General features: G+C 46.6%; 1 protein-coding gene across 3 annotated transcripts in view; it reads left to right on the top strand.

Moving 5' to 3' along the window:
• The window catches only part of TBC1D1 (TBC1 domain family member 1), a 207,603-nt gene that overhangs the window by 122,136 nt on the left and 70,618 nt on the right, over positions 1–14,849 (top strand). For 2 of the 3 annotated variants that reach the window (XM_037064349.1, XM_037064351.1), the window contains 6 exons: positions 806–934; positions 2,262–2,348; positions 5,333–5,613; positions 7,447–7,605; positions 8,358–8,477; positions 9,575–9,714. In XM_037064349.1, the coding sequence (XP_036920244.1) occupies positions 806–934; positions 2,262–2,348; positions 5,333–5,613; positions 7,447–7,605; positions 8,358–8,477; positions 9,575–9,714 (916 nt within the window). The remainder of the gene's footprint in view (positions 1–805; positions 935–2,261; positions 2,349–5,332; positions 5,614–7,446; positions 7,606–8,357; positions 8,478–9,574; positions 9,715–14,849) is intronic. The other variant, XM_037064350.1, reaches the window with a different exon arrangement.

Genomic DNA, 14,849 nt, shown 5'->3' with positions numbered 1-14,849 from the left:
GAAACCATCGGGTAACAATTCACAGAAGTAGGAAGCAATTTGTGTATGGGTTTGGTAGGTATTTTTAAAATATGCCTCACTGTTAATAAGTAACATTAAACTTCATTTAACAGTTGGCAAACAAGCTCCGTTATGTTGCCAGTCCCATATTATGGTCGATTAAGGGAGAGAAGCTTGGTGGCAGAGGAGAATGACAGGGAGGATGGAAACAGGAGATGGGAGAGAAGACAGAGCTCCAGACAAAGCAGTGAAGGGGTTGGCATAGGCAGAGAGAATGGATTCTTCAGTTGCTAAATCTCTTTTATGTTACCCTCCAAAATGCCCCAAATGGTAAGTCGTTACTTGACTTCAAAAAGCTAATCATAGCTACTACCTTTGTACCAGAAGCTGCACTCAGTGCTTTACTGGCTTTGCCTGTTTTAATCTCACAATAAAGGTCGGATCTTGAGTCTGGGCTCAATTTACAGAGGAAATTGCAGCCCAGAGAGAATAAGTCACTTGCCCAGGGCCAGTCAGTGCATGACAGGCCTCTTCCCACTGCAGAGCACAACTTCTAAACGGCTTTGGGAACTTACGGGCTTCCCAGCACATTCCTTATCGCACTTGGAGCAGGCAAAGCAACTCTTTGAGGCACAGCTGTTTGCTGGACTGGCTGCCAAGTCACTGAGGAGCAGGAGAACGAGGTCACAGGTAGAATGATGGCCGGGGATCAGGAAGGTGCATGCAAGAGATTTTTCATTCCTTTAAGGAGGAAAAAGAAAGGAAGTTGTAAGTAACTTAACTCTTCATTGTTCCACTTTTTTAGACAGCGCAGATTGCTGCAGAGAATATTGGAAGTGAATTACCATCTAGCGCCACCCGATTTAAGCTTGATATGTTGAAAAACAAAGCAAAGAGATCCTTAACAGAGTCTTTGGAAAGTATTTTGTCTCGGGTATGTAGCACATTTCCTTCAAATTTGAGTTAAATCACTTTTTAAAAGAATGTGAGATTTGATTCGTTGGTTTTATTCTGTCGGTGCCCGTTACACAGTATAGAAGGTGAAATCTTTTGAAATGTCCTTTCAATCTTAGAACAATGCTGTCTGCATTTGAAATTCAGTTTTTACCTTGGTCTGGGTTAAACAGATTTTTTTGTGTTGTATTGTACAGAGTCAACCCTGTGGAATTTTTGTCTCCACGAAAGATGTTATTCATTGGCTAGTTCCTGTAAAGGGCACAAATTAGACACCCCCCCCCACCCCCGTGTGGGTTCTGTTCTCCCTTGTGTCACTGGGTGCATCTTAAAGGGCCAGTCCCAGCCGGCGGCTCGGGGTCTGTGCCTGGGACTCTGTAGCACTGCCAGCAAACTACAGCCCTCAGGACAAGTACCACACACCCCCTGTTTTTAAATAAAGGTTTATTGAAACACAGCCACATTCATTTATTCACTGGTTGTCTGAGGCTGCTTTTGTGCAGTCGAGTAGCTGCCGCAGACAGCAGAGGCCCACAGAGCATGAGAGATTTGTTTTCTGGCCCTTTACAGAAAAAATTTGTGGACTGCGGCTCCGTAAGAATAGGAAACATGTACATAGGCACCAATCTGAGAGTTTTTAAAGAAATTTCTACCCTCCCCCCCTTGAATGAGTATAAGTACCCTTGATGGCACTTTTCAGAAATCAAAGTTTGATAACCTTTCTAGAGCTTGGCACATCTTCCTACAGTTCTTTTGGATTCTGTGGCACACTCCATTGAAAAAGTGTGCTGGTTTTTTTTTTACCTAAAGTTTGGTTTTATTTTGTTTGCTGTTGTTTCTGGGAATTCTGTAGCATCCTTAGAGATCATTAAAGCAGTCCCTTTACAAAGCCAGGGTGGGGGCAGCTGTTCCTGAGAGCTCCCACGTGGACAGAATGTTGTTGGAGCGTCACACAGGTGAGGTTACACTGACTTGTGACTTGGGAGAGAGCCGTGGGGCATGCTCTCTTCACCAGGTGGTTTTCTTCATAGATGAACTGTCTCTTCTTCCTGCCTATTACACCTGCCAGCTGCCTATTAAACCTGCCAGCTGACCAATCCACAAGGTGTTTGGAGCATTCAGTTTGGTATGTTAATGTAAAAACAAAAGGACGAAAATATCGATTGTCTTGATGTGCACATGTGCTCGGCGGTGTTTCTCAGAAGATACATTTTTCCTGAGTTTATTTAAATAAACCCAGATGCTGCTAGCTGATGCCTTTGCAGAAGCCTCAGGGGTCATAACTCAACTGCTTTTTCTTCCTGTAGGGTAATAAAGCCAGAGGCGTCCAGGAACAGTCTGCCAGTCTGGATCTGGACAGCTCTGTGTCCAGCACATTAAGCAACACCAACAAAGTAAGCACCTTTTTCTTTATGTGACATCCTTAGGAAGCCAGCAGACAGGTCTTACTCATCTTCTATCTTCAAGGCCTATCAAAAGGGGCAAAGAGGCCCTATCTCCACCCAGGAAAGGTTGGTGCTTCCAGACTCCGTGGTGCCAGGGGAAGGCAGGTCATGCAATTTGGGTAACAAAGCCGGTGGCTATTCCATGAACAGAGAAACTGGATCACAAATTTACACCACCAAGAGCTGACTTATCACAAAGCCACCAAGGGATTTCTTTCTCCAGTAGATAGTCCACTGTTAGAAATCATTGAAATTGGGCACACCTCGAAGTGGGTTTGTGAACGGTGAGGAGTACGCCGCTTCAGTTCCTGACACTAACTTGATCCTCTAGCTGGCCCTGTGGTTATGACTAAACTTTACCATTTTAGTCAAATAAGCAGCTAAGCCTCAGCCCTCGAATCTGCTGCCAAGCACAGCTTTGTGATAACGACCCAGCCAGTGGTTCTCTTTGGTAACAAACCTGTATCCTTGTTTTAATTTCTTGCTTTCTAGACATTGACACATGTGCATATTTAAACCTGGTCAGTCCATCTTTGAATCAACAAAATGTGGGTCTCAGGTTTTGTGCCCAGGAGGTCAGCCTTCCTTCTGCTCCCAGCGGGCTGCAGGTTTGAGAGAGAGGGAATTTCTGTGGTGGCCAGCTCCTTGCTGCAGCGACTCTAGGTTCTACTGAGCTCCCTGCTGGGCTGTGGCTTTGAAGTTTTTTGATCATAACCAACACATTTAACGTTGCAAAACAGTCACAAACACACATACACTCACAAAATCAAAATTTCACTAAACAACCAGTGAGTGCCAAATCTAGTAGAATGTTGCCTCATCTGCCCTCCATTCGCTACTTCTGATTCTGTGTCATGATTCACTTCCAGCTTTGAGGCATTGTAGCTTATCTGATGTTTAGAGAGAAACAGACACAGCCCCTCTCCTATAGGAACTTTGTCTGGCAGGACAGAGGGGACAGATCCTCAAGTAACACCAGCGTCCAGTGGAGTCCAGTAGGAGCCCTGAGAGTTTGAATAAGAGGGTAACATAGCAGTCACAAGAGGCAGGATAAAGGGAGTTATTTTTGCTCAGTGGAACCAGAGGAAGCTTGGGGAGGGGGGTCATGATGCTTTTGGATTAAATCTTGAAGAAACTGTAGGACTCAGACCTGTGGAAGTGGACAGGGAAGAAGGCATTTCAGATAGGTCACTGTGAATAGTCACTGAAGAAATTCATGTGGATCAAGTGACTTTTCCCAGCAAGTCTTGCTTGTTTTTTATTCTTCCCCCAAACACACATCTAGGACTATATACATAGTTTGAATTTCTAGGGTAATTCTAAGAGAAATGCACCTTTTCAGAAGCGGCCTGTGCGTGTTGTATGTGGGAGTATCTTTAAGTGCAGTTCCTCACATCTTCTTTTCGTCCCGAAGTTGAGAATCTGTTGTACAGGTATGCAATCTGTTGTACGCGTTTGATGCGATTGGATCTCTTCCAATAAATTGTTCATCTAGGAGTTTCAGAGAAGCCGAACATCCAAATGGTCCTTTCAGGTGTGAAATGAAGCTAAGGGTTAGTTAGCTCTTTCACATAATTTGGAGGGATGTTACTGAGAATGGGGATGAGCAGGTTTGCGTGATGGAGATTGTTTGCTGTGATGTGTTGTCTTAGAAAAAATGTTAAATTCTTACATGAAAGGGATCTTTGGAACTGTAGAGTCCTGAAGAATAAAAAATGTTAGTTATGGTCAAAATACCATTTCATGACATGTTGAGAATTAAGCTTTTCTTATCTGATTCTTACAGAATTAAGTGTTATAATCTCTCCCCTCAATAAATTTAATTTTGTAAAATTCAAATCCTTAGTACATATCATCTAAAAGGCACTCAATTACATAGCAAATGAACAGAGAATTTGATTGATTCTACAGTCTACCATTAGACGCATTCATTTCTTTTTACTCTTTATGTTGATTTGTTTATCCCTTGCAGCAATTTCAGTAGAGACAAGCTGGTACACTTCCTCTTATTTTATATTTTTTGATTTGAGAGAAATATACAGGCCACGGACCAGCTGCTAGGCGTGCAGCACTAAGCATCAGTTTGTGTGGTAGTTTGTGCCGCTGAAAGAGTGTGTATTTTGAAAGCCTACACTGTTAACATACTGTCACGATTCTCAGCAAATGTGTGAGCACCCACTCGATAAATTCACTGGGTACCTAGCAGTGAATGGATATCCTCAATCCGAAGCATTTTACTTTTTTTTAAATGCTTACGTTATTTTGTAAAAACAATAACTTACATTTGTAACATTATTTACAGTGAACAGATACATCCACTTATCCTGCTTAATTCTGAAACCCAGTGAGGTGAATTTTTACTATACCTATGAGGAAGTTGAGGTACAGAAAGAAGTTAAGCACTTGGCCTTGAATCGTAGCAATAAGTGCCTAGGGAAAGATTTCCCATATTCTAAGAATAATCTAGGCCATAATTTTGAATCCTGAAGATTATCATATTAAATCTTAGCATTCGATCAGATTCAGAGAGAGCCTTAAAATGTGGGTGTAACACGTATGAACACTCTTGGCAGAAAGAACCCGGTTCATTTGAACAGCGCAGACAGGTTACACAGCCTCAGTATATTGCGTATAAGCAGCAGTACTGTTGTGTTTTCTAGAGAGAGGAAGCTGGTTTGGTTTTGCCAAGAACAGCTATGTGTATGGTTTCTGTCCTTCACGCTTCCGGTTCCCCTTTCTTGGGCACACTAGCGTTTTGTCTCTCACAAGCAGGCATTTAACGGGCCTGTATCTCCTTATGTATTTTGGTGGCCCCTAGGTGGCATTATAATCAGATGTGCTTATGTGTTGAAATGTGTTCCTGCCTCTTGGGAGATTTGTAAATCCCTCAAGTTTCCTGGGTTGGGTCTGATCCGCTGCGTGTCTTCCGCCAGGAGCCACCCGTGTGCGAGAAGGAGGCCTTGCCCGAGTCCGAGAGCAGCTTCAGGCTCCCGGGCTCCCCAGACGACCTGTCCAGTGACTCGGAGAGCCATCCCGCAGAAGAGCCCGCCCTGCCCTCACCCGAGCAGGGCTTCCGAAGGCGTGCGAACACCCTGAGTCACTTTCCCGTGGACGGCCAGGAGCCTCCGGAGCCCACCCAGGGGTCTCCAGGGGTCTCGCAGAGGAAACTAACGAGGTATCACTCAGTGAGCACAGAGACGCCGCACGAACGAAAGTAAGATTTGTTCAAAGTGTAAATTTGTCGTGTAAGATAGTTGGGGCATACCTGTTACTAACCAGGTATGTGCGTTCCAGGTGTATGCACTGGTCAAGGAGAAATCTGAGTCAGGGTTTCCTCTCGGCTTAAAAAGCTGAAGCTGGAAGCAGCCACTCGCTCCTCCCACCCGACCCCCCTGGGACACGTAGATGTGGGAGGTACTTGTTCCCCAGTCAAGTCTGGTCCAGGTGTTGTGAAGCGGCAGGTAAAACTGGGCAGACACGTGTAAGAATCACTCCTCAAGCAGTGTGAGAGGCAGCACTGACTTTGGAACTTGGCTTCTGCTTTGAGGGAGAGTAGGGAGGGGGCCAGCAGGTGAGCGGGCTCACTTGGCACCCTGGAGCCCTTCTCCCATGGGACTGAGAGGAGGGGTCCTTCCCCAGCAGAGTGTGAGGCAACGTGAGGCCTGCACCTGCCCTGGCGGCCTCACGTCCTGGTCCCAGCTCTGTCCTAAACTGGCTGTGACCTGGGCAAACGTGCAGAAATCTCTCTATGACAAAATTGGAACAGATGTTTTCTGAAGTCTCCATGAGTGTGAGAGTTCTCGCTTCTTATAAGAGGATTTAGTGATTTTAATAATTGGGCTCTAATTGGAATTTCCTGGTTACGGAGATGGGTAAGCAGTACGGAACCAGAAGTTCTGTCTGTCAGGGATCCCTTCCCAGGTCCCTTGGTGATGCACTTGACCCTAAGTGTCAGAGACCATAAGTGCACAGAGTTATCTTTAAAAATAGCTTTAAAAAACCTTTTTCAGTCTCTCACCTCATAAATATGAAGCAGGGCCACACCTAGTGACAGTGCTTCCTCTGACTGGCAACAGTGGAAGCCACAGGACATGTGTGTCCATGCTGGTTGTACATGGATAATGGACAGTCCACGTGGAGGCATGTCAAGAAGTGACAGAGTTAACCACCCTCAAACGACACAGCAGGGCCCTCAGCTTTGTTTTCAGTCAGCTGTTGGAAGCAGTGTGGTGGTTCTTTGGAATGCAGGACATCCTTCAGAAGCTAACACTTAATTACGTGACATGCTAGAGACAAGCGTGGTTGGAGGCCTTGTGAGGTTCTCACCGTGTTTCCTGGAGCCCTGTGCACACATTGGGCGCTTCCATCCTGCCTCTCCGCTGTGTTCCCACCCCTCCGTCTCTGCCATTTTCAGTGGGAATGCACACATTCCTGTCTAGAGAGTCCTCGTTCTCTTGCTGAGCGTGGTGATTCACACAAGGCAGAAGTGGTGGGATCAGTGTCCCTGACAGCGCATTTTCCCTTCCACCCTACGAGTGCAGTTTCCCCGAGCTTCCTGCTGGACACACGGGCCAAGAGGGATGGGGAAATGCCCCTCCCCCCTCCTCCCTCCCCCCCTCTCTTTTTCTCGCTCTCGCTCTCTGATACCTATTTTGCTTTCTTCACCCCTTGTGAACTCTCTCATGTACAGGAAATGAGACATTGACATTCAAGGCAGGTTATTGTTCATTTTCAAGAGAAATTTATTTTAAAAACTGGATTTTGTTTTGCTTTCCTTCACTTTTGTTTAAATTAAAATTTTTTTCCCCTGTCAGTTCCTAAAAAGGGAATAGAAGAAATGGTACTTTTCGGTGCGGAGACATGTGGGAAATGACAAAGAATGACCTTTCATAATACTCCTTTTTTTTCCCTTAACTAAAAGCTACCTCTGCCGGGGAAAGTCGGATGTACCGGCCTCTTGCCTACTCTTTTGTGTCCTCCGCATTCGCCTCCGAGTTTCCACCTGCAGCCTCTAAATCCTGGTGCTTTCTCTCTAATTGCTATTTAGTGCGAATGATCCACCTGTTGGCGAGTCTAAAAGTTGCTCAGGTCCTTCAGTTCCTGCTCCTCCACCTCGTCTTAACCCCTCCGCCTCCTCACCAAATTTTTTTAAGTACCTAAAACATAACTCGAGTGGAGAACAGAGTGGGAATGCTGTGCTGAAGAGGTGAGCACACACGCATGGCAAGTTCAGTGTCGTTTGTCTCCCTGGGTGGGCTGCACGGGGAGCCCGGGCCACGCACGGGCACATGTGTACGCGCACACGCTTGGTTGTATCGTTTTCAGTCTATCATTCGAACTGACTTAATTTTACTGTCGATTCATTTTCACAACATTGGATGTTTTCAAAATTAATTTTCTCAAAAGGTCTTGATGGCCCGTGGGTTTTGTGTGCTTATTTTCACATTCCCTCGCCCCAGTACACACAGCGACACACACGCAGACAGACAACACCACGCCTGACTGCATACACCGCCGTGTGCGCCACATCAGAAACTTCCTCACCAATTTAGGAACATTATTTACCCCATGTGAAAGAAAAAGCCATTTGGGAAGATGGACTGATTTTGCTGTTGTTTTGATTTTCTTTTATCGTGGTAAGAGTGCTTATCACGAGTGTTCAAAGTGTACAACACAGTCGTGTTAACTCCGGGCATGATGTCGCATGGCAGATTTCTAGTGTGTATTCATTTTGCATAACTGAGTGGATGGGTGTGTGTAAATTAATTCATTGATTCCACTCATTTAAAATGGAGCTTTATTAACTGAAAAATGAAAGTTAAATCTCATTTTAAACTTTTTAATTTCTTACCTGGTTTAATTTTCTTAGTATTAAAACTAAGATGTTTCTTTTATTTTGAAGCTGTTTTATACTTTGTATTTCTTTATCCTAAACTCTTTTTTCAACCAAACTCTCAGCATCTCCTACCGTAATGCCCTGCGGAAAAAACTTCATTCTTCTTCTTCTGTGCCAAATTTTCTAAAATTTCTGGCTCCTGTAGATGAAAATATCACCTCTGAGTTTCTGAACACGAAAAGGTAGGGTCTAATTTAGATATCCGAAGCCTGTGTAGAAGTGTTGAATTATGAGATATATAGGGATTTTCAGCTATTCTTTTGCCATTTAAAAAATCACTGTAGCTAAATCTGTTGTATCTTCTTTCTTATACATTTTTCTTACTGAATGTCATTTTTAAAATTGTACAACCTGTTCTAATTTTGATGAGGATTGGTTTATTAGTTTGTTATTTTCAGAAGAGTAAGGGAAGTTTAACCAATTCTCTAAGTGAGAGCTGTGCTTTAGGGGACAGTGAGCATGTGGCCGGGTGTCGGATCTGTACGTTCAGGCGATTGCTCGGTTGTGTGTGTGTGTGCATGATTGACAAAAGTAGGTTTACAGTCGTGAGTACACAAAACAGTCTATTCTCATATTATTATTTATTAATTATTATTTTCCATGTGAGCGACTGTAAGCCTACTTTTGCCCACCCCTGTATGTATACCCCCAGTTGTAAATTATAAGGGCTTCCCCAGGTTGTCCTGCCAACAGGGAGAGCATTACCATGATTAGATGTTGTTTGTATTGATAAGTACACTTTGTTTTGTAGTTTAAAAAATACAAATGTTAAAACAGTGAGTAGCTACCAGTCAGTGACTGTGTAATTCTTGCCTTGATGGTTCTGTGTAATTTCACCTTTCTGTTCTGCGTGGTGATGTGTGGAGACAGGGCGCAGGCCTGTGCTGAGATGATACTGCCACAGACAGACCAGGGAAGATTGGGGCTCTGGTGACAGTGCCCCCTTTAGGCAGTTTCTCTTTTTAGTGAAGTGGCACCAAGAGACGCCCGATGGAAGATAAGGATTTGTTAATCATATTTCTTAGTATCTTTTACAACAGAAATAAATTAGGGGCATGCAGTCTTCCCCTTTTTATGAAAAGCATCCTGTGAGAAAGCACCAACATTTAGGAATGTTGATCCACTCTGTGTTTGATTTAACTTCTGCCGTTATCTCATTGTATTTTCTTTTACAAAGATAACTTATAATATAGTGCTGCTTTTAAAAAACAAAAAAAAGTCAAACTAAAGCACCTTTGTATTCCTCACCAGTTATAAATCCATTGTCTTGTAACTGTAGGGACTTTGAATCCAAAGCCAAGCATCTCGGCGACAGCAGCGGGACCCCCGTAAAGGCCCGGAGACACTCATGGAGGCAGCAGATTTTCCTCCGAGTGGCCACCCCCCAGAAGGCGGGAGACTCTCCCAGCAGGTACGAAGGTAAGGCCGCGAGAGGAAACTGCTAGATTCGGGCCTGACTCTTGCCTGTGACAAAGGTGTGTCGGTGGAAGAAGAGGTGAGATGGGATTTCAAGTCTTAACCCCCTGATTTTAAAGCTCCCTGGCTAAGAAGCTGGAACGAGGACGCCGATCACTGTTTCCAGAGGCCCCCTAATCCCACGGAACCTGCCACAGGACTCAGCAGCCAGCAGCACCTAGTGTTGAAAACGGCGTCTCTGAGACGGCTCCTCACCCTGCCCTCAGGGATGTTGAGAGGCTGGGCCTGACACCCCACTTCCCTCCCTCCCGTCTCCCTGTGTCCCCACACTTGTCTGCGGTCCCCGTCCGAGACCGGGGTGTAGATTTTCCTGTCACTCCCTCCGCTCTGGTCACACTTGCAGTGCTGTGTGTGGGCAGTCGCTGTCACTCAGGCTGGGGTCACGGGCGGGCTGGCCCGTGTCCTCTCCTCCTTCTCGTGCCCCTAAGGAAATGGAGAATATGCTGAAATCTGTCTTATGTTGAGCTATAGCATAGAAAATGAATTTAAATGTGGTTCTTTTGACTAAAATTAATGTTTTTTTCTGCATAGTGATATCATAAACTTTCAGCAGTGTTTACTTTTTTAATGTTCTATAATCAAAAAACATCTTTTCTTAAAAAAGTGAAGCAGAAAAGTTAGACCTTCAAAGATCTCTTGAGTTCCTCAGGTTTCTGGTAGAGCGCATTGTCCCCTGACACACTTCTGCGTGTCTCTTAGGACACAGCACAGGCCAACCCGGGAGTTCTCAGCATAGGCTTCCCACTCCGGCCTTGGGGGAGGACACCTTTCCTAACCGCCCCCCCCCCGCTCTACTCACCTCCCACCCCTCTTTCGTGTTCCCTCTCTCTTCCCCTTTCTTTCCCTTCCTCCCCCAGAGTTCTCATTAATATTTAATTTTAAAAAATGAATCCTTTTCCACATTGAACAAGAGCCCGGTTTGGGCTCCGCTGGTTTTGTGACGTAAGTCACATAACTTCACTTACACTTAGTTCTTTCAGCTGTCTCCCATTCAGGTAGTGGCCAGGCCCAACCCTGCTCATCTTTCAAGATCAGACGAGATCGGGCGTTCAGTGTGGTGTGGCCATAGACTAGTTCTTTTCATTGTAAAACAGTTATTGTAATGTTGGCTCTTCCTAGCTCATGGAATCCCCTGAAATTATACAGGTGAAAGCACTTTGGAAACCTGAAGGCACGTCAGACGTACAGTGATGACGTTACTTCGGTCACCTTCATTGAGGCTGGAGCCTGGTGTTAGGGTTCCTGTGGTGTTGTTCCCCAGCAGGACCCACGGAGAGGCACACTGGAAAGACTGGGCTTATAAAGTCAGAGAAATTAAAAGGTTTTTTTCCCAGAAAATTGAATTATCTCAATTGGTATCGATTTAGAAAATTTAGTTTTAAAGATTTCATTATTATGTTGGAGAAAACAATGGCCTGGATTGTGTGACCCAGTTCCCTCCTTTGTGGATGTATAAGCCGTGTCTGCTAGGGTGGCGACCATAGAAAACCCCCGGCTCGTAAACTGCTTCACGGGGAGGCCTCCTTGCAGGCAGCTCTGGCCTCTAACGAGATGGCTGGTGATTTCTGTAGGCCCCACCCCAGCACCTTTTTCCGAGTTTTAGGAAGGGTGGTGAGTTTCTGGCCCGGCACTGGCATCTCCCAGTGGGCATCCGAGGGCCTGAGTCAGAAAGCTGGTTCTGGCAAATGTTTGCATCTTGCTGGAGCCCGAGATGAAATGGGCGAGCAGAACGCGCTATGGGCTGTGTGGGAGAGCGCGCCCTGTGTCACCGCAGTGGGTAGGAGTGCCAGGAAAGGGAAGAGGAAGAGAGCCCAGGCTGGTGTCTGTGTTCCCCTTTGGAAGCTTTTCTTTTTGGTTGGTGCAGCTTGGAATATTGCAAAAGATAAGTATTTAACTCCAAATTCCATTTTTACTTACGATATTTGCAATTGATAGGGACGTATGGTGAATTCTGGGCTGACTGACCTAGTTGGGCAAAAGCTGGGAGTGAATGAGATGGGATGATGGATTGGAGTCCCAGACGTCAGAGCACTGAGCAGATCCCTCCAGAACCCTGGTCTCCTGGGGACTGAGAGGGGAGTGCTTGGTATTGTCTGTCCCTTGGTGGAATTAGGACTCGAAGGGGTACCCAAAAGTGGACCCAGCTTCCACCTGACTGGGCCCCTAGGTCACTCACAAAGGTGACTAGGAGCTCACTTTGGGTCCTCTTCTGAAATCCAGAGCAGAGCAACTGCATTCCAATCCCAGCTTCTCACCTCAGGAGCCTGACACTGGAGCAAGCTGTCTACATTTCTTACCTGTGACCCAGGACTGATTATATCTCTGGCCATACTGATTGAGATAAGAGAACATGACTTTTTTACTGACTTTTTTTTAAAGAAAAGCTTTCAGAATTGGTAAGATTAGAAAGAGTCAGTGAAGAGTGTTTTCAGTATAAAGTCACTTCCCACTGTGCGGGATGTCCGGCTGGTGCTCCCAGCCCTATACTGCACTTACCTCCACCTCTCCACTTGGGGGCGCCATGGAGCCACCACACTGCCTGCACCTTCCTGCCTGGTGGAGCCCTTCAGTGGAGCTACTGTGCTGAGGGGCTAGATCTCCCTCACCGCCAGCGTGGGCAGGATGGCCCTGCCTCACTCTTCCCTTGCCGCAGTGGAGAGGCCCACCTGCTGCAGAGGGCTCTTGCTCCCAGGTCTTTGGTAACGCCCTGTTGCGGGGTTTGGGGGAGGGTTGTGGGCAGAGATGGGGAGGGTGTGGAGAGAAGGGACCTGAGGGAAGCCCAGGAGGGGGAACTGAACTGTGATTTGTGGCTGAAACAACAGAACAGCAGTAACAGCCGAAGAGGAGTTTCCCTGTTCACAAATAGTGCCCCGGTATCGCTGTAGCTGTACCGCACGGGGAGTCATTGCGGAGATGGAAGTGTGATCATATATCTAACGTAATTAAATGTATAATGTGTAATGATAACACATTGGAAACACTTGGTGCAATGGCTGGAAATGGACGAAGGCCATGAATGACTGTAAAACGGCCCATTTCATTTGAGAACAGTTCTAAGTTTTCTAATAAACTTTCTCAGATTGAGCCAAATCCTGCTCCCTGTCTCCCCTGCCTGTGGTCCCATTCTGGTCTCTGAAGCTGCCCAGAAGACACTTGCTCCCACTTCCTGTTCTTCTAATGGCAGAGGGCCCTAGACGCCGCTGCTTGCTTTAATGCTCCTCTCCAAGCTAACTGCCACCATCCCTCAGCCCTCACACAGTTTCCCTGTCGAGCCCCATCATCTGAGCCTGATCTGTCTCTGTGTTGGGAACCTGCGCCCAGCATGGCGCTCCCGTGGCCCCCAGCCGTTGCAGGGGGCCCTTCTCTCACCGAGTGACTGCTGTTCTCTTAATGCAGGGCCACCTTCAGAATCCGTCTCTGCTCCAGGCAATTATTCCCATTCTTGACTCTTACAGTATGTTGTCTCTTGGCCATGAACTCTTACTTAAAAAATTAGACTGATTTCTAGTTGCACTTGGGAAAAGGTTTTTAAAGAGCTTCTTTCCAGACAGTTTGAGCTGGTGAAATGTTGCAGCATCGGTCTCAGCCAGTCCATTTGGGGTGATCGTGACGCTTGATTCTCATGGTCAGTGTGTCGTGGAGAGCTGTGCGAAGCTGACGAGCCACAGTCTCTGTGTCTGTAGGTGATTGATAAAAGGGCTGAGCGTGACGGGGCCATGCCGCCGTTCCTAGCCCAGAATCCTCGAGGAGCCTCAGGCCCCAGACTTTGCAGCTGCTGTCAGGGAGGCGTCCTGAGAGCCCAGGCGGTGCGGGCGGCTGTCATGGTGCCTCGGCCACCTTTGCTCTCTGACATACCCCCCCCCAGGGAGTGGCCCTGGCCCTCACCACCATGCCGCTGCCTGAGGCCTGTGCACGAACTGCTCCTTCTGCCTGCAGGGCTCTTCTTCCCACATTCCGTGACTAACTGCCTCCTCACTTGCCTCAGGTCGTTACTTAAAATCACCTTTTCAAAAAGCCTGTCTGGCCACTCTGTCTCAAAGGGCACCTCCCCTCCCATCACCAGACATTCCTAACCTCCTTACCCTGAGCTCTCCCCTCAGCACTTCCCTCCCTGGCGTTTACTTACTCATCTTTATCATCAGGTTCCTCCTGTCTCCACAGGCTTTATGACTTTTCAAGGAGGGCGAGTAAATTGCTCAGGTTCTTAACTCCTTCCTCTGTCTCCTGTTTCTCTATACACTTGTCCTTTCTGCTCTCTTGTTGAAATTAAGAAATGCTGTCTAGATTTTTTTTATTATATTGTAGGTACTCTGAGAGAGAATGTATGTACGTATGTATGAGAGAGAGAAAGAATAAAATGATTTAGGCCAAATTGGTACAATAATAATCAATTACTAGGACCTCGTTTGTGGCAAGTGCTTTAACATGAATTATTTCCTGTCATTCCCAGTCAACTTTACAATGGTCAGCATTTTTATTGTACCCGTTTTACAGGTGAGGGACTGAGCTGTGAGTGGCTTAAGTCACTTTCCCCAAAGCTCATGCTCAGGCCAGGACTGCAGCCAGAGGGGACAGCGTGACTGCCTGGGGTGGCCCCGCCAGTGTGCGTGTCCTACTGTGGAGCTCCTTCCCACAGGAAGTTCCCTGTGGGCGTCCGTGTCCGGCGTGGAGTNAAAATCATTTAGGCCAAATTGGTACAATAATAATCAATTACTAGGACCTCGTTCGTGGCAAGTGCTTTAACATGAATTATTTCCTGTCATTCCCAGTCAACTTTACAATGGTCAGCATTTTTATTGCACCCGTTTTACAGGTGAGGGACTGAGCTGTGAGTGGCTTAAGTCACTTTCCCCAAAGCTCATGCTCAGGCCAGGACTGCAGCCAGAGGGGACAGCGTGACTGCCTGGGGTGGCCCCGCCAGTGTGCGTGTCCTACTGTGGAGCTCCTTCCCACAGGAAGTTCCCTGTGGGCGTCCGTGTCCGGCGTGGAGTCTCAGTCTGTTCCCAGTTCCCCTGGCGGCCCGGCACCAACCCAGTTCTGAGCATTTTAATGTACGGACTTGCCCTCAGCCAGTTCCC

Source organism: Sturnira hondurensis, unplaced genomic scaffold, assembly GCF_014824575.4.
Source record: "Sturnira hondurensis isolate 20B ecotype Veracruz unplaced genomic scaffold, ASM1482457v3 Scaffold0015056, whole genome shotgun sequence".
Classification (NCBI taxonomy): domain Eukaryota; kingdom Metazoa; phylum Chordata; class Mammalia; order Chiroptera; family Phyllostomidae; genus Sturnira; species Sturnira hondurensis.
The sequence above is the reverse complement of the archived record's forward strand: the minus strand, read 5'-3'. Positions and strand labels throughout refer to the sequence as shown.